Genomic DNA, 23,761 nt, shown 5'->3' on the forward strand with positions numbered 1-23,761 from the left:
AAGAATATTTGTTTATGTCAAGAGGTACAATTATAAAATAAAATCTGGATTTTAATAAGGGTAAGAAGATCAAAGAAAAAATAGTTTATTGCATTTATAAAACACTAAAAAATGCTTCCACATGCTTAAGTTTTAGTGCTGGATTAATTAAGGGGAATAATTTTTTTTATAAACCAAATCATTTTACACAAATTTTGCTTGAAAATTTGTTCAATTAAACACAAAAAATTTATTTTGCTAATGAAATTCAGCCACAATTCATGTCCATAGTGCCTGCTTCAATCAGGCTAATCTTCTCACCTCCTTCTTGATGGAAGCCAGCAACTGCCACTTGAGGCTCTAGGCTGGTCATAGTTTGGGGCTGGTTTGTGCCACCACCATCACACTTCATGATTAATTTAAGAGTGCTTTAAGTCCTACTGATGCTAAGCTTTTATATCTGCTTTCCTAACGAACTGTATGGTCTTTCCTGGTGACTCAGTGGTAAAGAATCCACCTGCCAATGCAGGAGATGCAGGTTCGATCCCTGGATCTGGAAGATCCCCTGGAGAAGGAAATGGCAACCCACTCCAGTATTCTTGCCTGGGAAATCCCATAAACAAAGGAACCTGGTGAGCCACAGTTCATGGGGTGGCGAAAGAATCGGACACAACTTAGCAACTAAACAACAACAACAAACTCTTCATGTTTTCTGATTAACCACTCTTCGATTTTTGATCTCTGTGCACAAAGCAAATTTTTAATTATATGTGTGATTTCTAACCCCTGGCTCTGTCTAGGATTTGGACAGCCCTGAGTCCAGCTGTATTTGTTCAGCCACTTGCCTTAGCACTCCTGGCACTGGCCTCTGCTAGTCACAAGCCGGCAAGTTTCCCATGTGTCAGTTATAGGATGAGGTTAATGGGTAGCTACTTCAGTTCAGTTCAGTTCAGTTGCTTGATCATGTCCGACTCTTTGTGACCCCATGAACTGCAGCACACCAGGCCTCCCTGTCCATCACCAACTCCTGGAGTTCACCCAAACCCATGTCCATCGAGTCTGTGATGCCATCTAACCTTCTCATCCTCTGTCGTCCCCTTCTCCTCCTGCCCTCAATCCTTCCCAGCATCAGGGTCTTTTCCAATGAGTCAGCTCTTCGCATGAGGTGGCCAAAGTATTGGAGTTTCAGCTTCAACATCAGTCCTTCCAATGAACACCCAGGACTGAGTTCCTTTAGGATGGACTGGTTGGATCTCCTTGTAGTCCAAGGGACTCTCAAGAGTCTTTTCCGACACCACAGTTCAAAAGCATCAATTCTTTGGCACTTAGCTTTCTTTATAGCTACTTACAATAATTTAAATTTTAGGAGAAAAAACAACAATGTTCTCTAGAGTCATTTTGTAGAAAATGGGTTTCTTTTCTGACTTCACCAATATGTCTCTAAAATAATGTCTACATCCTTTGCATGATAAATAGGGAGACCAGGAGATTTTTTTCCAGCCAAAAAATCACATGAAGTGCTCTTCTCAGGCACAGCTAAGTATAATAGGAATAATATTATAAATACATCAGTTTTCCATATTAAAATGAAATAGAGTCATCTATACTAGAGACAGAAGTGCTGACAAAGATATAGCTGCAAATTTTCTAGCTTTCTATCTTTTTATCCAAGTGTTTAAAGTGATACCCTATCAACCCCATCTTGATGAAAAGACTTTTTCTTCCTGATTTGAAAGATCATTTTATTGTCTAGGAATTTTTATACTAGGAGAATGCTTTTTTGTTTGTTTCATTAAAATACATGCCAGCTTAAAACCTGAAATATGCTTTCAACGTCAGATACTTGGCTGTTCAAAAGTAAATCCACTTTTAATTAGTTAATATATTTTATTATAATAGACTTAAGTACAAACACCAAATGCACTATATTGATATTTCAGGTCCTCAGCTTAAAAATATAAATAAAGTACACAGATAAATGTTATGATGCTGCCTGATATTTAAAATATTTTTTATGAACTTTGATTTGTTATTTCTGATAGGAGAGTGATATAGCAGAAGAAGACCTAATATAATCTTTAGTTCATCAAAATTGTAGTGATGTGTCTCTGTGAAAAATATACAGAGACCAGAGTTACAGGTTTGGGGCATAAATTCTCTGTGTGCCACTAAGGACCGTCATAGGACAGTTGACTTGAAATGCAGAAACTGCAGTCCCCTCTTCTGTAAAATGAGAATAATTTGTATTCCCTTTAATTAATACAGTTATTAGTAGACCCAAACTTTATAATATATGTGGTTGTGCTTAGTCGCTCAGTCGTGTCCGACTCTTTATGACCCCATGGACTGTAGCCCGCCAGGGTCCTCTGTCCATGGGGATTCTCCAAACAAGAAAACTGGAGTGGGTAGCTGTTCCCTTCTCCAGGGAATCTTCCCAGCCCAGGGATCGAGCCCAGGTCTCCTGCATTGCAGATGGATTCTTTACCATCTGAGCTACCAGGGAAGCCCAAGAATACTGGACTAGGTAGCCTATCCCTTCTCCAGGGGAACTTCCTGACCTAGGAATTGAATTGGGGTCTCCTGCATTGCAGGTGGATTCTTTAGCAGCTGAGCTGCCAGGGAAGCCCTTACAATGTACAGGTAAGAGATTTTCATGTTTTCAGTCATGTTAGCATTATTTCCCAGTTGGGCCAAAAATGTAAGATCATAAGCAAATTACTCAGTCCTCATTTCACTTTTCACTCATTTAAGTTAAGGGATTGAAAGACAAGCTCTTGTCCACCTTTAAAATTCTAGGCTTTCATTGATGATTCACTGCTGTCAGCCCTTGCTTCCTGTGATTGATCAGAATTTCACTCCTGGAGTCTTTGAAAGTAAAGAAAATATGTATGTTAATTAGAAATAATGTACAAGGCTGAAACAAATACCTGATATATTCCTGGCTTTGATTCAACTTCTTGGAAAGATATTTCAAAGCTTTTTGGCTCGGAAAAGTAGAATAAGAAATGGACGCAGGGTATTCTGTTTCTTCACAAGGCACAGGGCAGCTGGAATTGTGTGTTCCCACTGTACACAACCCCTTAACTTCAATGTGGTCTGAGATGGAAATTAGAACAGGATATTTGGAGAAAAAGATTATTTCACAGTGGGGAGGACAGAGCTTTTAAAAATTTTATCATTTCACTTTCAATGTGCAAGAATACTGGGGTGGGTTGCCATTTCCTTCTCAAGGGGATCTTTCTGACCAGGGGAATGAACCTATATCTCCTACTTGAAGGCGGATTCTTTACAGTCAGAGCCATTAGGGAAACCCCTATGTTTAAAACAGTGGTTAACAAGTTCAATCACTGCTTCCTTAACAAGTGGTATTTATATTCTGTTTACATGGTAGTACAAATATAGCAAGGAAACAATATAAACCATTGGGGATTAACATTGAATTCACGGTGTCACTGGATTCATATCTTTGTTAGAAGTAAGAATTTCTTACCAGAAAGTCTCTGGGCTTATTTTCATAAGATATTAGACATTTGGATAAAAGATGGAAAGTTTTTGTGACCTTATGTCACCTTGAGAGGAACTTAGAAACATCATCTTGAAAGTGAGCGACACAGGTTTAAACCAAATGTACTCTTGGGCTTGTCTCAATAAAGATGATGTGCAATGTGCTGTGGGGGCTGAGGCCCTTGGGTCTGGGGATGCAGTGATTTTCTCACTCAGTTCCCTGTCCTCTGGCTCCTCCTCAGCAACCACACCACCCATGTGAATGTGTCTTGGGAGGGGAGTGGTGTTTGCCCACAGGCACCAGTGCCTGGGCCCATCTCACTGCTCTTCGCTTTCAGCAAATGTTTCAGTTCTTGTTTTCCTTGTGGTTTTGTTACTGAAACTCTTTCCTGTGAACGCTTTGTTCACCAAGACCTTGAATAAGGACCAACTTTGGGCTTGTTTTCTAGATTCTCCTATTGATACTCCTCTGAGCATGACTTTTGTAGGCATCCCCTGGTTCTGAAAGATGACTGGCAATAACCTCCGTGTTTTCCCTACACACACACACATACAAACACACACACGCACACACATATACATGCACAGACACATACATGCACATGCACACACACATGCACTCTTCTGATCCCATTTTCCCATAAAACTCCCCCAAGAAGTAACTGCATGCATGATGTTTCCCCAAATTTCACATTCATCCCTTTTCAGGGATAGGAAATGACAAGAAATTTGACAATGTAACGTTAACTCCTCACTTAGTAATGTGACTTCTGCATATTCAGCTTGTAAAGCTGTTTAAAAATATCAGGTCTTTTCTACCCATGCCCATTCCATGAAATATTTTACAGCCATTAAAAGGAGTCTCTGAAATCTAGTCCTGGAGATATTTCTGCAACAGGCTAGATAAGCAAGTGTCATAGAAGGGTATATAGTATGATTCCATTTTAATAAAATAACCAATGACTTAAAATCATAAATAGAAAACTATATTCGTGGAGAAAATTATGGTAGAACATAATGGAGTGTTAACATTGGTTGAGAGTTAAGGTAAGAGATATATAAGTGAAAACTGCTGTTTAGGAGGAAGTTGTCCCCAGTATGTGTGTCATGTATGTTGTGATTCTATTTATGTAAAAACTACCCATTCACACTTATATATAAGTTACATATAATGAAATGAATGAGGAAAAGAATGGTCACCCAAATTGTGACAGTAATTTTCAAAGTGATGCTATTTCTATTGATTTTCAAGTGATTCTTTCCTATTCGGTAATGTTTGAACTAATCACAACAAGTGTGTTTTATGTATGTAATAAGAAAAACCAACAAAGCCACTTTTATTATAAAAATATTTACAGTTTAAAAAAATTAGAAGTAAAAACCACAGCTCTTTAACTGTCACTTTGATAGTGCATATCTTTGATTCAGATGTATTTTGAAATAAGAAAGGCTTTTCATTGTGTTTTACTATGTAAGCTATTGTTATTAAATTTAAGAACATTGAAAAACTACCTCTTATAGTCTCTCTTGTTTCATTTCTGAACTATCTATAGTATGATTTAAAGTCTTATATGATTCTGAGCAACTTTCGTAAAAATCTTGAAAATAGAGAAATAAATTAAGCCACTTACCGAGTATAGGAGACACACAGTTGTAAAACTTTTGTAGGTCACACTCTATCCCATTTCCTTAAAAATAAAAAGGATAAATATAGAGACTTTACATTTTATGAAATGAGTGAAATAATGACAAAAACCCTCTACATCTATCCTTTTGCAAAAACTAGTATGAAAACACAATACCCAATGAAAATGCACACTGGGAGGAAGAAAATAATGTTTTTGTTTCCTTCCATATTTCTTTCCATTTGTCCATATCATTTAAAATCTTAAGACCCTGATGCTGGAAAAGATTGACGGCAGGAAGAGAAGGGGATGACAGAGGATGAGATGGTTGGATGGCATCACTGACTCGATGGACATGAGTTTGAACAAGTTCCAGGAGTTGGCAATGGGCAGGAAAGCCTGGCGTGCTGCAATCCATGGGGTTGCAGAGAGTTGGACATGACTGAAAACTGAACAACAGAGTGGTTCCAAATAGGAAAAGGAGTACGTCAAGGCTGTATATTGTCACTCTGCTTATTTAATTTATATGCAAAGTATACCATGAGAAACTCTGGGCTGGAGGAAGCACAAGCTGGAATCAAGATTGCCGGGACAAATATCAATGACTTCAGATATGCAGATGACACCACCCTTATGGCAGAAAGTGAAGAAGAACTAAAGGGCCTCTTGATGAAAGTGAAAGAGGAGAGTGACAAAGTTGGCTTAAAGCTCAACATTCAGAAAACTAAGATCATGGCATCCGGTCCCATCACTTCATGGCAAGTAGATGGGGAAACAGTGGAAACAGTGTCAGACTTTATTTTTCTGGTCTCCAAAATCACTGCTGATGGTGATTGCAGCCATGAAATGAAAAGATGCTTACTCCTTGGAAGGAAGGTTATGACCAACCTAGACAGCATATTAAAAAGCAGAAACATTACTTTGCCAACAAAGGTCCGTCTAGTCAAGGCTATGGCTTTTCCAGTAGTCATGTATGGATGTGAGAGCTGGACTCTAAAGAAAGCTGAGCACCAAAGAATTGATGCTTTTGAACTGTGGTGTTGGAGAAGACTCTTGAGAGTCCCTTGGACTGCAAGGAGATCCAACCAGTCCATCCTAAAGGAGATCAGTCCTGGGTGTTCATTGGAAGGACTGATGTTGAAGCTGAAACTCCAATACTTTGGCCACCTCATGCAAAGAGCTGACTCATTGGAAAAGACCCTGATGCTGGGAAAGATTAAGGGCAGGAGGAGAAGGGGATGACAGAGGATGAGATGGTTAGATGGCATCACTGACTCAATGGACATGGGTTTGGGTGAACTCCAGGAGTTGGTATGGACAGGGAGGCCTGTCGTGCTGTGGTTCATGGGGTCGCAAAGAGTTGGACATGACTAAGCGACTGAACTGAACTGAACTGAACTGAGCAACTGAACTGAACTGAAAGTAGGAACAATAATTTTCAACTGTTCATATCTTTGGAATTTAAACTCACTTTTATATTTATCATCTCATTTTTTTCTACGGTAAGTGTAAGATGTGCAAATCACCATTTTACAAATGAAGAAACCAAGTTTCAGCAAGTGGCTTGCCTAAGCAGTTAGGGGGCTTAGACTTACCTCTTCACCTTCTACCCAGCTCCCTCATCCATTGATTTAAACATACATAACCCCACACCCCTGGTGGGGCTGTCTATCTAGCGGTAGGAAGGGGCAGGGAAGTGCCACTCTCGGTGGAGCACCTGCTGTGAACCTTGGGACAAAATCGATCTCAATCAGAGCTGGGTTTCATCCCAGGCTGATTCTAAAACTTGAGTCTTTGCACCTTAATGCAGCACTTGTCTCTTGCTATAACCCTTGTATCTCTGGGGTGAGTTCAATATTTATTCAGTGGTCCAGAAAACAAACAAGAGAGAATGTCACTTACAGCCTGTGGAGAAGTTCAGCTGACAAGGGGAAAGTGTGCTTTGCGAAGAAGTGAAAATGAAAAAGGAAACTCTACCTTGAACACTGAGTCTATAAGAAGTCTCTCTTACCACACTGTGGCTTACTTCTTGGATGATATTTCTCTCATTACCAAGAACAATGTGCTTGCCAGGTGGCTCAGTGGTAAAGAGTCTGCCTGCGATGCAGGAGATGCGAGTTCAATCCCTGGGTGGGGAAGATCCCCTGGAGGAAGGCACAGCAGCCCACTCCAGTATTCTTGCCTGGAGAATCCCATGGACAGAGGAGCCTGGCGGGCTACAGTCCATAGGGTCGCAAAGAGTCAGACGGGACTGAAGCGACTGAGCACACACACATCAAGAACGATGAAATTTTGGAAATGATCCACATCTGAAAGGCTGATTTTTAGAATTGCCTCTACAATTTGCTGGTGGGAGTCCTTCAGCTAGTTCATTTAATGTGTATAAATCTCAGTTTCCTCATCTATAAGCAGACTTAGAGGGATAACTAAGGATCAAATCAAATAAGATATATTTCTGTAAGCATCCCAAAGTTTGTGCAAATGTCATGCTTTGTGTTTTACATTTCATTTTGCCCAGTGTCTGGTTCTTATTAGTTATTTCATTTTTGTTTTGTTTTGTCAGAAATTATACATTTTAAAACTGTAACATTATTTTTCATATATCAATTTAGACCCTTTCCTGTAACTTTGGAATTTTCTGTAGTTAGGAATGAGAATCAGAGCCAGAGTTAGCAGTTTCATTGAATGCCAGTTTTGGAGGAGCCACAGACCAAAAATAAAAATTCTAGGAAGAAGGAAGTGATGATTCTCAAAATTTCTGAGAAGCGGTTTGCTGAGTTGCAACCCTTGTTATAGGGCAGCATTAGCATATCCATGTGTGAGTGTGTGTGTGGTGTGTGTGAGTGTTTGTGTGTGTGTGTGCGTGTGTGGTGTGTGATGGGCCATCATGTGGGAAACTGGTAAACTTGTAGGACCAGACTGGTTTCACCCCTTAAAGCACTCTACACTTCTTCATAAATACACTGGAGAACAGGGTGAAGGAAATCTGAATAGAAATATCCAGCTGTTACATGGAGTGAGTTCTGTGTCAAGAAGTTTTGAGACCACCTGCATACTCACTCCATCCCTGTTATAACTTGTCAGGCCATGAAGGTTGGATATTGTGCTGCTCCTTACTTTCCAGGAGCTGCAGAAGTTAAGTGGAAGGCCAGCTCCATTCACCCTGCTCCAATGCCCTGTCCAGGGCTCGGCTTAGACATCGCGGCTCTGAAAGCATTTCACACTGGATGCAAAGGGAAACTACAGCGTCTTTCTAACAACAACAAAAAGATCTCGGCAAGGAAATATTCAGCATTGGTAAGAAGATCTACTGTTTCTTTCAAACTGAGAAAATCTTGATGAGCAGCTTAAAAGCACCCAATTGAAAATGTTGAAATCAGATTTGGGTTCCGGCTCAGACAACACAAGGCTCTTGTCTTTTCCAGATATCTCTGCTAGGAGGTTTATTTGTCAGGTGGATGGTTTTCCAGCATAGAATTTCTTAAGAATGTGAAACGGCTTTCTGATACATTTATTTCCATGTTTCAGATTAAGTAAAGAGTTACAGAATGGGACACAGCCTCTATTTACCAGGAAGAAGGAAAGGCAGACATCCGCACTGCTTCTTGATGTGCCAAGCTTTGCATTCCTGCAAGCAGCCAGAGGTGCTATAGGTCCTGAAGTTCTGTAGTTTCATGTGGGGATTGCATTCTCCCCAAGGGTATTCTTGATGGACTGTCTTAAGACAAAATAAACACCTCGGTCAGAAGATCTGTCTGACTCAATACATCCCTTTCCTTTTCTCTCAAGCCTTTGATATTCTTTCGTTGACTACATTTGTCCACTATGCCTACTCTGTTAACCTGAAAACCCCTGAAGTTAAGTCTACTGTTTGCCCTTTAATATCCACCCTAAATGCTCTGTGTTGTTCAGTTGTTCAGTCGTGTCTGACTCTTTGCGACCCCATGAACTGCAGCATGACAAACTTCCATGCCCTTCACCATCTCCTGGAGTCTGCTCAACCTCATGTCAATTGAGTCAGTGATGCCTGTACCTGTAGTGAATCAATAAAATCAGACAAAGTGCTCTAAAACTGAACTCCTATAAGGAAAAAAATCATTTATTGACATATTTTAGCATACTCATCAACCCACTCACAAAACAGCAACCAAAATTACACACACAAAAAGATCCTTTAAAACAGAATCAAAACATGAGAATAGACTTGTAGTTGCCAAGGTTGGGGGGGAAATGGGCGGAGAGTTTGGGGTTAGCAGATGCAAACTAGTATATATAAGATGGATAAACAAGGTCCCACTGTACAACACAGAGAGCTATATTCAATATCCCATGATATATCATAATGGAAAAGAATGCAAAAATAATGTATATATATAGATATATATGTATAACTGAATCACTTTACTGTACAGAAGAAATTAGCACAACATTGTAAATCAACTAAACTTCAATTAAGAAAAGATCCTTTACTGAGTACCTAATATGTGCCAGGCAATATGGTAATGTTTTATTTACATTATTTCACTTAAACCTCAAAGTAACTGTGATTTGGCCACCTGATGTGAAGAGCCAACTCATTGGAAACGATCCTGATGCCAGAAAAGATTGAGGGCAGAAGGAGAAGATGGTTGGATGGTATCAGAGGCTGAGATGGTTGGATGGCATCACCAACTCAATGGACATGAGTTTGAGCAAACTCTGGGAGATGGTGAAGGACAGCCTGGAATGCTGCAGTCCATGAGGTCACAAAGAGTCAGACATGACTGAGCAACTGAACAACAACAGAGTAACTGTGAATGGAAATATTAGCCGCTGGCCCTCAGCGTGCAGAGAGGAGATGGAAATTCAGGAAGTTAATCCAGAAAATTACAGAGCAAGGGGCTGCCAAGTGGAAACCTGTCAGACACTGGGGTTCTAAGACCCGCTCTGCCCACTGACTTTTTCCTTTCTAGAAAGTCCTGTTGAGAAAAAGCACGGTTCAGTCACATGGACTTCCTTCTTAATGTCCATTTTCAACTCGAATAAAATTCAGAGTTGACTTGGGTTTGCTGGGCTTCCCAGCACTCACTTACATCGTATCTGTGAATTTGCTGTTTTTGAGCCTACCAGTAAAGAAAAAGTATCTGAACTGAAACTGTTGAATTTCTGGTAATATTTGAAATGCAGGGGATAAAAGAGTTTCTAATGAAAGGTGTTATTATGTATTTATGAGGTCATTACCCCACTGAGTTCCCTCAGACTCTGAATTTTGTGATTATGTGTATGTCTTTATTTGATATTTACCTTCACCTGGCGGATGGTCGCCCGTGTGTGCATTCCCACTGGTGAGGACAAGCCCAAACCATCAAACTGTGGCACCTTCATGGGTGAATGGATAACAAAGGTGATCCCAGCATCGACAAAGCCAAGGGTTGGGTCATCTGTAAATTCCTCCTGAAACAAACAAGTATTTCTTCCCAGATTACAAACTGATGTCAATTCTGCACAAGATTGAGTTTGTGCAGAATTTTGTGCAGAGTTCAAGGCTGATTTTTATCATCTCATGATAGCATTTGAATAACTTAAAAATCACATACTTCACGTCAATATGAGATCTCTTTTTATATAAAAGCTGTGAAAATTAAACACCTAAAGACCTACTTTTCACGGTTAAACTACAAATCAAGGCCTGGGCAGTTTTCTCCGGGTCACCTCTTGACTGAGGCAATCTGAATAGAAATATCTGAACGTATCCTGTCACCCTCCTGGTTCCCCTGGCCCTCTCCTCACCTGCTTCTTTAGTTTATTTCACCTTGGCTGTTCTCCTTACTTATTTGTCTCAGAAAATCCTTTGGCCTTCTGCTTCTCTTTGCAATTAAAATATTCAACCTGACTTAAAATTCAAATTTATTTTCTCCTAAAAGTGAAGACTTATACTACTTCATTAGCACCAGAGCTTTTCTTCTGTAAATCTTATGTCAGATAAAGAATTTTTTCTTTACAAGAAAACAAATACACACACACACACACACACACACACACACACACATATAATTGTTCATTACATAAAAGCATACATTTCAGGAGATCAAGCTTTGCTTTATTGGTTGGGTTTCTTGGTTGGCTTTCATATATTATCATAAAACAAAATTTCTGATTTATCATTTCTCTTTTTTTTTTTTTTCCTAAGAATCCAGTAGTTCTTCATGATCAGGATCAGAAAGGGCTTTTGGAGGCATGCTGTGTTTATTCCTGTGACTCTGAGGCAGGAAGAGCACACTCGCAGGGAGGGGTAAGAGTGAGCCTGTTACACCAACTCACAGCAGCGAGCACAGCTGGAAGTAACTCCAGCAGTGCAGACATGAGCACCAGACACAGTTCCACTTCCAAAAGGCAGGACCCAAAGCAGCCAGTTTGTCAGAGAGGCACACGAAATTTAAGATCAAACTTCTGGTGACTTTATTAGTTATAATTTCAGGCTATAAGGAGAAGGGGTGGCCTTGATGAGGGACTAGGATGATTTTTCTTGTGAATGGGTTAACTGCACATATAACAACAATAAACATGCTCAGTCTTGCGTTTGATACTCAGGACCCTATTTCTCCTAGCCTCACTGTAACTCTCTAAGGAACACTTAACTGCTAGTCTGGAGAAATATCTCAGCTCTATTTACTTATTGAACTTTGCACTGAATTTGCAGATTTTAACTGTACTCTAAAAACACTGGGGGAAATTCTAGCTTGTAAAAGTTATTATATAATATTTGAAGTGAACATATGGCTTATATTTAAATAACTTGAAAATATCAATAAACTAGATATACAAGCCTGGCTGTGTGTATCGCAATGTGCAGTGTTGTGGACTCTTGAATGGAATACGGGGGAAACTAAGAAGCATGGCTTAAGAGAAATTGCTGGAAAGTAACCAACCGCCTTGTTCACTTGGATTGGGGAGTAGTTTGGTGAAATTCAGGGATGCTACTTTTATTTCTCATCTCTGCTATTAATTGTGTGATGCTGGATACTTCATTCAATAGCATTTCAAATCTTCATTTACAAAATCATAACAACAGAGTAGAATATCTCTAAGTGTGTTACACTGCAAATGATTGTGCAAGACAAAGGGTGAGGATCAGCCTTGGGTGAGAGTTACACCAGGTAGTCTTGAAGGAACACCTCTGAATTTCTTAGGAGCCTGGACAGCTGCCACCTAGGTCTAAACACTTAGAATCTACTTACACCAATTACAAATTTATAAAACTGGCTTAGGCAAAGCCCACTGATACAATATTTTTGCATAGCAATATTTTTCATCACCTTTTCAGACTATAGATTTCTATGGTTTGTCAAATATCTCTGTATGGCTTCTTTCTAAAACATATTGCCTATTTTCATGAAAATTTAAACATTATCTAAGCATTAAAAATTCATAGTTCTTCTTAAATTACTATATACATTGAGATTTAGAAATCTTTTGTTTCCTTGTTTTGTGACATGAACATTTCCAGTGTCATAAAAATGACAGTAAGTTATACAGCTAAAAATGTCCAAGTTATTCCTCTAAACTGTACCTTTTCAATCTCCAAGTCTGTAGTTTCATCATGGGAGTCTTGACTAAATTAATTAAAAAAAAAAATGTGGGAACAATTCAGCAGGGCACAGTGTCCTAAAACTCCTGTGCATTCTTGTTTGCCTTGAACCCTGGTGAAGTTGAAAGAAATTCAATACCTGATTGACATTGAAGAGCAAGTGTAAGCCTCTTCCAGAAACACTCACTTTTTCCTTCGCTTGGATATTTTCACCATGATTAAAGGTAAAACAGTTTCCATATTCAGTGAAGACATGTGCAAAATCCTCCGATGTGAAAATAAACCAAAGAAAACACAATCAGGTGAGTATTTTGGTCCTTTCAAAGTTTAAATGCCTATAACTTTCTTTTCTTAATCATAGTGCCGAGTGAGAAGGCAAAAATAGCAGGAAGAATAGAAATCTGGCGATTTTCGTCTGTATTCCAAAAACAGTTTTCATTTTTTTGTAAAATGCACTTGTCAATTTGTATCTGATTATCTAGTTGAGACATTTTCATATGCAGTTGACCCTTGAACAACAGGGATTTGAACTGCATAGACTCGTTTTAAAATAAATACCCACCACAGTACAGCTCAACCTGTGGTTGGTGGAATCCTTAGCTGGGACTTGGAACCACAGATAGGGGTTTCCCTTTAAGGAAAATCCTGCAAGAAATATCACCAAAGATTTCTGTCCTCTATCTTTCCTTATCTAACTGTATGAAAAAGGAGGCATGTCCCATGTGTATTCACACCTCCTGATACCATAAGGCTGAGCTAAGGACATGTGATCTTGGAGCAAATTTAAACTGATTCCCCATGGGAGTAAACGTCACCTCAATGCAAAATGATACAAAGAAGTAGCTTGTTATATTGAAGAAATTCGAAGAAATATTGCAACATTACCTCTGGGCCACATGGCTTTCCAAAAAATTCACATTCTAATAATGTACTGCTGTTGAGATAAAAACCATTTCCCTTGACAAACTCTGTAATGCTGAAGTTTCGCTCACTTGCGAGGAAATCAATAGCCTCTTTCAAGCCAGTAGAATTGGTACTGATTTCCTGAAGATGAAGGACTTTGGATACAATATTCCATAAGAAAAAAATAATGCCAAATGTGGCTGCAGCTTCTGCTTGGAACCTATTTGTGGGAATAAAGGCACTATTTAGAATAATAAACACTTGTTGTTATCTCGAAGATGGTACCTGAACTCTATCATCTTCTCCTCCTATCTCCTATATTTTCCCTCATTTGTAATACATTCAAGCAAAATTGGATTACTAAGAGGTCTTTTTCATCTGCTGTAATCTACCTTGAATTTCTACGTATAGTTTCATTTACCTAGAATACCTTCCAGACCTTGCTCTGAATACATCCAAATGGATCTTCACAACCCAACACTGAGAGAAAGGTGTTAGGAATTGCTAACACTATAGGAACCAGATTTCCACGGTTCACTTCCAAGCCCCGCTATGCTCTATGCTGAATCCGTGTGGCTGCCTCAACTGCATTGCTAAACCTCTCCCGTTTGTCTGCATCTGGTTACAACCTGCAGTTCATTGCAGAGTGGAGTTGTGGTTGTTCTGTACATCGTGTATGTGGATCTGTGACCCCAGCTTGTCTGCACTGGGCAGTTCCCCCCGCCCTGTCCAGGTTCCTCAGACAGCTTCTGCTCCTGGGTCAAGCAAGGGTGCAACCTGAAAAAGATGCCAACTCCCCCTGCAGGTCACCAGCACCACCAGGATCGGAGATGAAACACACATTCCCCGCTCATGTTTGTTTCCTTCATTTCAAATCTATCTTCCTTTCTAATCACTGATCCTGCTGACTTCAGATCCAGCACCAGAAACAGAGGCAACAGACTTACAAAGACGGCTTACTCAGCCCCTACGATTCAGCGGGCTGAATCCCTATAATAAATCCCTTGTTCTCTGTCATTCATGGTGGTTCTGCTTCTTGGATGGAGCCCTGATTGTCACAGCCAGCTAAGGCTATGACAGTGCATTTTTTCATCTCACTGTCACACAGTTTCCTCACTTATGAAATTGGTATTTGTTAATATACCAAAGATGAAGGTTAATATATTGACATATTTTAATACCACTTATATCAAACAATCATTTGGCTGATTAAACTATTTTTCCTAACATGTTTAGAAGAGTGTAAGGTAAATATTTATTAAATAAATGCCTCATTATTGTCAAAGCAACTTGCTGGCCATCAAAGCAGAAGTGATGTGTTTGCCCTAGTAAGTGCCTTGTAATTCTTTTATTTAGCTGAGCAATTTCTGCTTTGCATTCTGTATGGTTCTTTATTTTTATACCTTAACTTCTTTCAAAATGTGATTTTCATATTTTGGATGTTATATTATATTATTACACAATTTGAAATGGAACAAACTTCCTCTCCTCAAATCAGATGCCAGGCAACATAGAATAAAATACATACCCAGCTGGTAAAGAATCTGCCTGCAATGAGGGAGACCTGGGTTTGATCCCTGGGTTGGGAAAATCCCCTGGAGAAGGGAACAGCTACCCACTCCAGTATTCTGGCCTGGAGGATTCCATGAACTGTATAATCCATGGGGTCACAAAGAGCGACTTTCATTTCATTCTTGATGAGCATACGGGACCGTGCAGTTCATGGTTTGTGTGTGACTTTGCTCCTGGACTTCCTCTATGCCACAAATCCTATATTTTAGTTTCGCTTTCCTTTTGCATTATCTGTAATGTAATTTTTCATTCTCATGACAGTCACATTAAACCCTTTCTCAGTCAAGGTGGGACACACACAAAACCAAAAACAGGAAAAAGAAACAACAACAACCAAACCAACATCATATCCTTTTAGAGATGCAAAATGGCTTTTTTTGACCAGTTTTTAAAAGAATACCTTACGTAACTAGCTCAAAGCCTTGCAAGATCTCTCTTAAAACCACAGACCCAGGTCCCAGAGCCCTATAAATATTTTCTTTGACCTCCTTTTTCTTCAGAGACACTATTAAGCCTCCACCCTCGTGGTATTTTATCTAACTAGAATATATTTAACAAACTTGATTTTCTTGGGCAAAAGTGTTTTGAGTGATCTTTTGAGGAGTTAAAAACCTACATTAGTAACAGATTTTGTGAAGAAGTGTTTGCTCTAAACTGAGGGATGAACCTTTAGCTGACTTCAGGTTTCTATCTCTTTGACCAACAGGGGACCAAGGGTCTGCTCCAAAGCCCTGCAATCTTGGAATCCTACACAGATTGAGCCCACACCACCTCATACAATGTTCACTGGATTCTTTTCATGATGATTATGCGGAGAAATGAAGAAATTATTACAGGTGTAGGAGGTATGAGCACAATATATTAAAAGGTTAAAGAGGAGAGCATTTTAGAACATTACTTTAGAACTTTTTTTTTTATACAGTTAGACCATGGGGTAATTTAGGTGGATGAATTAAACTTAGTGAATAAAGCCCAACAGTATTTGGAACAAAGGAAGTGATAAATTTTGTGAGACATTTTTGTTTAGCATAACATCTAAGTGTTTTGCTCCAAGTTTATTTTCAACTTTAATTCAAGCTCCAAAACTCTTCCAAATATAATTTTTCAGAAACTTTGTTTAGTGATAGCTTGTCTTACTCTTTCATTTCCTATAATGATAAGTCTAGTAAAACAAAACAATAAACATTGATATGTTTAAACAGTTAATAGCTGATAACCAATTACTAAGCCCTTCTTTCTTAGGTGTATTAGTACCTCTAAGTACATTTCCCCAAATTATATGACCCAAATGAGTAAGCTTCATTTCAAGTCCACGTTGATGCCTCACTCAGTCCTTTGTTGGCCTCCATCAAAATAGATCCAAGTGTAATGGTGTTGGAATCAATTTCCAGATCCTCTGCTCTAACTCAGCATTTAAAAAGAAACACCCACAAGGATTCTTCTCCAATTTATGAAAGAGTTTTTACCTGTCAATCATCACGAATCATACCATATCATGCACCTGGTGTATAGCAATCTCAAGGCCCCTAGCAAAGGCAAACACTAGTGGAATACTCCTCTAAGAATTAATCAAAGCTCCTTAAACTTTGTCTTGTCCTGTTACACACATATTTCTGGCTAGGGTGAAGCTTGGCATTAAACATAGGGTATTTGAGCCCCTACTGGATCCTCTGAATTGAGAAAAGTTAAAGTAATATGATAAAGTTTGTCATTTCATTTTTTTTTTTCTGAGTTGTTAAAAAATAGTGTTTTAAAATTTTTATTGGAGTATAGTTGTTTTATAACATTTTGTTAATTTCTACTGTACACAAAAGAAAATTACCTGTATGTATATATATACCCCTTCTTTTTTGGATTTCCTGCACATTATTTTAAATGAAACTGGGTTGTTGTGTGCAAATTCCAGATTATTGCAATATTAAAAAATGTGAAGTGAAGTGAAGACGCTCAGTCGTGTCCGACTCTTTGCAACCCCCTGAACTGTAGCCTACCAGTCTCCTCCACCCATGGGATTTTCCAGGCAAGAGTACTGGAGTGGGTTGCCATTTCTTTCTCCAATTAAAGAATGTACACAGGTTAAAATTTACATGATTTTTATCAGTGAAGTAATTAAATGTTTATAAAATCATAAATATTTATTCCTAATAGTCTATCCTTATCATATTTTATCTTATAATATTTATTTTTGATCTCCTAAAACTAAGACATAAAGTTATTTAAAGCTATGGTTAAAATTTTAGCTGCCAATTTAAAATATGCAACTGAAATACGTAGTTTTTCAAACTTCCTTTATATGGAACACAAGGGAAAATGTTTGAGGACTACTGGCTGTGAGAACACAGGAGTAGACAGCCTAAGTTCTTTTCCTGATCCATCAGTCACTTGCTAAACAATGTTGGTGAGATGCTGGTGAACTGACATTCAAAGTATCTCTTTGTAAAATCAGACTTTGAGAGTTGAAGATGTTTCTAACCACCACAGTATTGATGATGTATTAGTTGTTACCTAAGAAACAATAATTTTCTTATAATTAATAATTTTCCTCTTCTACAATTTTAGTTTTTACACTATTGAATCTCATTTTTCATTTGGATATTAACTATATCTAACTGCAGGGTACACTATCAGTTTTTTCTTAATGCCACCATCCAACACCAGAGTTTAAATCATTGATTTGAGATTTAAATTATGCAAAATAAACTTTTATACAAATAAAAATTTAATAAAAACATGAAAGTACTTAAATTATAGGGTGTTAAATATTTTCCTGGAGATCATTCTTCTTTTTTAATCCATGCATTTCTGTCTGCACTGCTTGAGTTGCAAACGTAGGTTTAGGTACACTGTGTGTTTTTTCCTTCATCTCAGAGTGCTAACACTATGTGACTTTTTTCTTTCACTGGTTATTTAGTGTGTGCTGTTTAATATTTATATATTAGTTAATATCCCAAGTTTCTTCCTATGATTGACTGCTTATTTCACTCTGTTGTAGTTGATAAACATACTCTGAATGATTGCAGATCTTCTAAATGTATTGAAGCTTGTTTTGTGGTCTTGCTACAACTTGCCCTAGAAAGTGTTTCATGTGCACATGAGAAGAGCGTGTAATCTGCTGCTATGTGAGTGATCGACAGGTATTATGGGCCTAAGTATCATACACTTGCATTTTAAAACAAGCGAGAGAATAAAGAAGAATAAACACATTTACAATGTCTTTTAAAATTGCAAAAGTATATTTACAGGTGCTTTTAGTTTTTCATATGGATTTGAAAACTCTCTGAGTTCACTTGCTTTAAGTCTGAAGAAATTTTTAGTATTTGTTGTATAATGGGTCTGCTAGAATGAATTCTCTCTGCGTGTTTTTATTTTATCTTCATTTTAAAGATACATTTTTGTGCAAATTTGGGGAGTTTTGACACATTATAGTTAAAAAAAATATTTTTCTACTGTATTTTCTCTCCTCTTCTGGTACTCACATTTAACATATATTTTTATGTTTTTTAGTATACCCCATTCTTTGAGGCTCTTTTCATTTTCCTTCGTTAGTTTTTCTCTATGTTTCTCAGATCACATACTTTGTTAATTTATCTTCAAGTTCACTGATTCTTTCTTCAGCCACTTCAAACCTATAGCTGAGTCCCTTTAGTGGATGTAGTGAATTTTTCACTTCAAGTATTACACTTTTCAAAACCAGAATGTCCCTTTGGTTCTTTGTATAATTTCTGTCCTTATTGATATTGTTTGCTTGATGAGACATTATATCTTCCTTTATGTCTTCAATCACAGTTTCTTCAGTTCTTTATATTTATAATAGCTGCTTTGATGTCTGCTAAGTCTGATATCTAAGTTGGACAATTTCTGTTGACTGTCATTTAAGTTTCCTCCATCTTTTTATGGCTTGATAGCTCATAATTATTTTTTAACCACTAAATAATATTTTATTGAGTTGTAGGGGTTCCTTCTATATTTTGGTGATTAGCTCCTAAATGGCTGATTTTTTGAGTAAAATGTACCAGTTATGGTTGTTTCTCTGGGGAAAATTTCTGTGAGGGTCCTCACACTGGCATACTCAAAATGATATATGCAATTTCTTTTTAATAATGGCTATCTTCAACCAGCCTTTGCTTTTGTTAGAACATATACCATTTGGTCCTTGGTGGTCCACTGGTTAAAAAACTGCCTGCCAATGCAGAAGACATGAATTCAATTCTTGCTCCGGGATCCCACATGGGGCAGAACGACCAAGCCCATGTGTCACAACTACTGAGCCCACACTCTGGAGCCCACAAGATGCAACTACTGAGCAGGTTCACCCTAGAGCCTGTGCTTCACAACAAGAGAAGCCACAACAATGTGAAGTCTGTGCACAGTCTCTCACTGGCTGCAACTAGGGAAAACACACACACAGCAATGAAGACCTGGTGCAGCCAAAAATAAGTAGACAAATTAAAATTTTTTTAAATAAATAAAATTTAAAAAAAGAACACATGCCATTTAAAATAGTATGGTGCAACTGTATTGAATATCTTTGTGGGGCATTTTATTTATTTTTACTCTTTGGAACCTCGACACATATCTTGAAACAAATCTAACAATTACACATTATGTAATGGTTACTATATATGCTGTAATATCAACTACATATTGAACCCCTGTGCTTCCCTTGTGGCTCAGATGGTAAAGAACCTTCCTGCAAAATGGGAGACCCAGGTTCGATCCCTGGGTTGGGGAGATCCCGTGGAGAAGGCAATGGCAACTCGCTGCAGTATTTGTGCCTGGAGAATTCCACGGACAGAGGAGTCTGGTGGACTACAGTCCACGGAGTTGCAAAGAGTCAGACACAACTGAGTGCCTAACACACACACATTGAACACATGTCCAAAGAACCACTCCTGGGATGAGACAAAATGGTGTATATACTACCTGAACTAATGTAACAGAAAATACATGAAGTAGATATTACATCATTTTGTACATACAGGAGTTGAAACTTAAAAAGGTGAAGGGATTTGTCCATGGCCAAATAGCTGATTAGTGGTAAATCTGAAGGAAACCACCTCCCCCACCCGCTAGGTGAAAATCCCACGTACAGGATTTCAGGCTTGACCACAGGCAGTAACGAGGGTTTTCATGGACGGCCTCATGGGGAAGTTCCCTCCCTGCTCCCCACAGGGGACCTGGCACACAGCCAGGGACTTGCAGATCTCTGGAGGGAGTTGTGGTCAAGGGTGCAATAGCAACAAAGTGTGTGCACAGGTCACATGTCCATGGAGCCGGGCACGTTCCTATTACAATAAACGTCTCATCCTGATGCCGTGGGAACATTTCACATCTCCAACTTTAGCACAGTGCTTTCCTGTATCTTCAAGTTATTCCTCATCTCCCCCTACAAACTGCCTGGCCACCTTCTGACACTCACACTCTGTGACACCTAGACAGGGACCATCACCTGTCCTCTGTGCTCGCAGAGTCCTTGCACATACCTTTCATGCAATCTACAGTCACCATATATATTGCATTGTGATTGCTGATGTTTCTCTCTTTTTGGATAATTGAAACAAAATTTTTAAATGCAAAGATAAAGACTTGTACATCTATTTAACCACGGGGTTTGGTGCTTAGCCTAGCATGTAATTGTGGAGGGAAAAAAGGGAGAAAAAAAGGAAAATAGAGAAAAAAATCAATAAGCTTCTTAGTCCTCAACATTTCTGTTTTTAAGACAATTTAAGACCACGAGTGGTTTTGTGTATATTAAATAGCACACAATAAACTATTTCAGTTATCCAAGAAAGATTATACCTAGCAAAGTTACAGAGACTTGTTATTAAAAGTGTAGTTTTTACCTGTTTAAATTGCAGAAGGTCACAGCCGGGAACTCTATCCTCTCCACATACTGTACCTCCATAGATGTCGTGGTGGGCCACCTGAAATAGTTGACAAGACGGCTGTACACCTGCCAGATGAGGAGACTAATGGAGCCCAGGACCACCAGCAACCAGACCACCTTGCGAATCCTACTCGGATTCCGGACAATGTTGTGGACTCCGTGGAAGGAAGTGGAGATGGCAAAGTCATGGTCAAACTTCCTACGGTCAGTGCGAAGTGGCAAAGGTTTCTTTGAAAGGCAGAGCTTGATCTTTTCCAAGAGTCCTTAAATTCAACCAAAGACAAAACAAGCAATAAGTAGGAAAACCTAATGCTGTATGTGAAAAACACAACTCACATGACTTTAAACATGCTCCCCTTTTTTGTGTACACATAAGGACTCAAAATTCATCTTGAGTTGCACAGATTCTTCAGGAATCAAAAAGTGTCTACTACAGAGATCTAATAAGAATGTGAGGCCTCTCATGAGAGAATGCCTCTAGTTAATGCAAACCTACTTTAGCTCATTTCTTACTCTAATAGTGTGTTTCTCTTTAGTCAAACAGGAAAAACATTCTCTACCTCATGAATTGGTTGTATTAAATAAAATAGCACCTGGGGATAGCTTGGCACCTCACCCAGACCATGATAAGTACTCAATTTCTATTAGCAATTTGTGTTATTCTATTTATTTGGTAGTGATATGGTAGATGGAAAAATTTCATGTCTAAAATTCTCATTTAAGAAATGAGTTCCTGGGGCTTCCCTGGTGGCTCAGTGGTAAAGAATCTGCCTGTCAATGCAGGACACATGGGTACAATTCCTGATCTGGGAAGAGGCTACATGCCATGGAGCATCTAAGCCCTTGTGCCACAACTACTGAGCCTGTGCTCTGGAGTTTGGGAGATGTGACTACTGAGCTCAACATGCTGCTGAAGCTCGTGCACACTAGAGCCCGTGCTCCACAACAAGACAAGCTGCTGCAACAAGAAGCCCACTTACTGCAACTAGAGAAAAGCCCAGACAGCAACCAAGACCCAGGGCGGCCAAATATAAATAAATAAATAAAGAGAGATGAGTTCTAAGGCTCACAAATGCTCATGATTAGCTGATTTAACTTTTATATCCTTTGTTTCAGTTCAGGAAGTATTCTTTCTTTTAACTAATCAGCATTAATTTACTTCCAAAAGGTTTCATTAAATCATTAGTTAATATTCCCCAGGTCTCTAATCAATTAACTAAGTTTAAGTTATGGGATATACAATGATACATAAAGACACCTATGAACATTTTCTAAGGGACTCTATCTCATCTGCAAAACATTAGGGCACAATTACACATTATTTTATGATTGTTTTACACAGATTGTACTCTGAGCAGGAAATTATGTATTAGTCTGATTAGCTTGACTTTGTACTAAGATTTTATAATATCTCCATGACTGGTTTTTTAAAATTGTTTGAATTTTAAACAGGTTATATATACACATATATAATGTATATATTCTGTCATGTGGTTATATATTAACACATACTTATTATATATATATGGGGGTTTCCAGGTGGCTCAGTGGGTAAAGAACATGCCTGCAGTGCAGGAGGTGCTGGAGATGTGGGTTCAATTCTTGGGTCGGGAAGATCCCCTGGAGGAGGGCACAGCAACACTCTCCAGTGTTCTTGCCCGGAGAATCCCACGGACAGAGGAGCCTGGCAGGCTACAGTCCACAGGTTGCAAAGAGTTGGACATGACTGAAGCTACTGAGCACAGCACATTTTCTTTATATGTATATATATATTCCTGCATGTGGAATATTGGCTTCCTGAAAAGGGATCAAACTCATGCCACCTGCAGTGGAACCGCAGAATTTTAGCTTACTGGACTGCCAGGGAAGTCCCTACATATGTGTATTTAGAGTAACTGCACAGCTCCAGAGCAAAATCAGAAATGTTTGAAAAGCTTTGTTATTATTATTCATGAGCAACATAAACTTAATGCTTGTTTACATACTGTTTATCCATTAGCTACAATACATGTGGGGAATTGCCTCTGACAGAAGGACAGCTCAGTCTCAGGGAACCTGATTCCCTTCCCTCCACAAGGGAATAGTGATCTAGAAATCAGTAATTGGCCATCTGCAGTGTTTTTGGTTGTAAACATTACTCTGAAAAATGCAGGTTTTAAGTAGCTCTGTCAAAACTCAGCTGATTTATTATAAATCTACTTCTTGACAACCGCTCTGACTTTCCTGGGGTGTTCTCCATCATTTGCTAGGGTTTAAAAAGAATTCTTAAAAATATTTTTGGATGGATAGTGAAGCAACAAGGTCATGTAGTACTGTGAGGAAGATTATAATTTGTTTAATAAGGAGTCTACCAGTCTACAAAGCAAGAAACTTCTTACTTTCCCACTGAAATGGATACTATAATTATTGCAAGTGGCCCTTGCATTGAATATTGATCTTTACAGAAGCATTCTAAAGAACATCAAGCAAGTTTTGCTGTATTTTAATATAAAAATTGTAGGCACATGATAAATAGAAACCAAACCAAATAAAACTACAAAAACAGATTCTGGTATACAAGGATATTTTAAAACCACATATATTTGACTCCTGCATACAAAATAACACTTTTCCTAAGTAACAGAAACTGTATTGATTATAGTAATCAAATTTCCCCAATGAAAATATAACCTCCTTTTCATTTGTTAATTTTTGGCTTTTAGAGATAAAAATTCTACCTGTTCT

The 23,761-nt window shown here is 38.5% G+C and overlaps 2 protein-coding genes across 3 annotated transcripts in view; one reads left to right on the top strand and one right to left on the bottom strand.

Annotated features, from left to right (window-relative positions):
• GUCY1B1 (guanylate cyclase 1 soluble subunit beta 1) overlaps positions 1–17,092 on the top strand; it is a 92,474-nt gene extending 75,382 nt beyond the window's left edge. For both annotated transcript variants that reach the window (XM_081544522.1, XM_081544524.1), the window contains one exon: positions 15,857–17,092. In XM_081544522.1, coding sequence (XP_081400648.1) covers positions 15,857–15,910 — 54 coding nt within the window. In that variant the 3' untranslated portion in view covers positions 15,911–17,092. The remainder of the gene's footprint in view (positions 1–15,856) is intronic.
• Positions 1–23,761, bottom strand: part of ASIC5 (acid sensing ion channel subunit family member 5) — a 31,433-nt gene that overhangs the window by 7,610 nt on the left and 62 nt on the right. Inside the window, exons 2-8 of the mRNA XM_081544532.1 lie at positions 20,994–21,300; positions 13,561–13,798; positions 12,815–12,940; positions 10,392–10,541; positions 8,679–8,826; positions 5,115–5,171; positions 2,907–3,075 (exon numbers count right to left, since the gene is read on the bottom strand). Coding sequence (XP_081400658.1) covers positions 2,907–3,075; positions 5,115–5,171; positions 8,679–8,826; positions 10,392–10,541; positions 12,815–12,940; positions 13,561–13,798; positions 20,994–21,300 — 1,195 coding nt within the window. The remainder of the gene's footprint in view (positions 1–2,906; positions 3,076–5,114; positions 5,172–8,678; positions 8,827–10,391; positions 10,542–12,814; positions 12,941–13,560; positions 13,799–20,993; positions 21,301–23,761) is intronic.

This window comes from Giraffa tippelskirchi, chromosome 11 (genome assembly GCF_054371585.1).
Source record: "Giraffa tippelskirchi isolate mGirTip1 chromosome 11, T2T-mGirTip1v1.2.pri, whole genome shotgun sequence".
In the NCBI taxonomy this organism is placed as follows: Eukaryota; Metazoa; Chordata; class Mammalia; order Artiodactyla; family Giraffidae; genus Giraffa; species Giraffa tippelskirchi.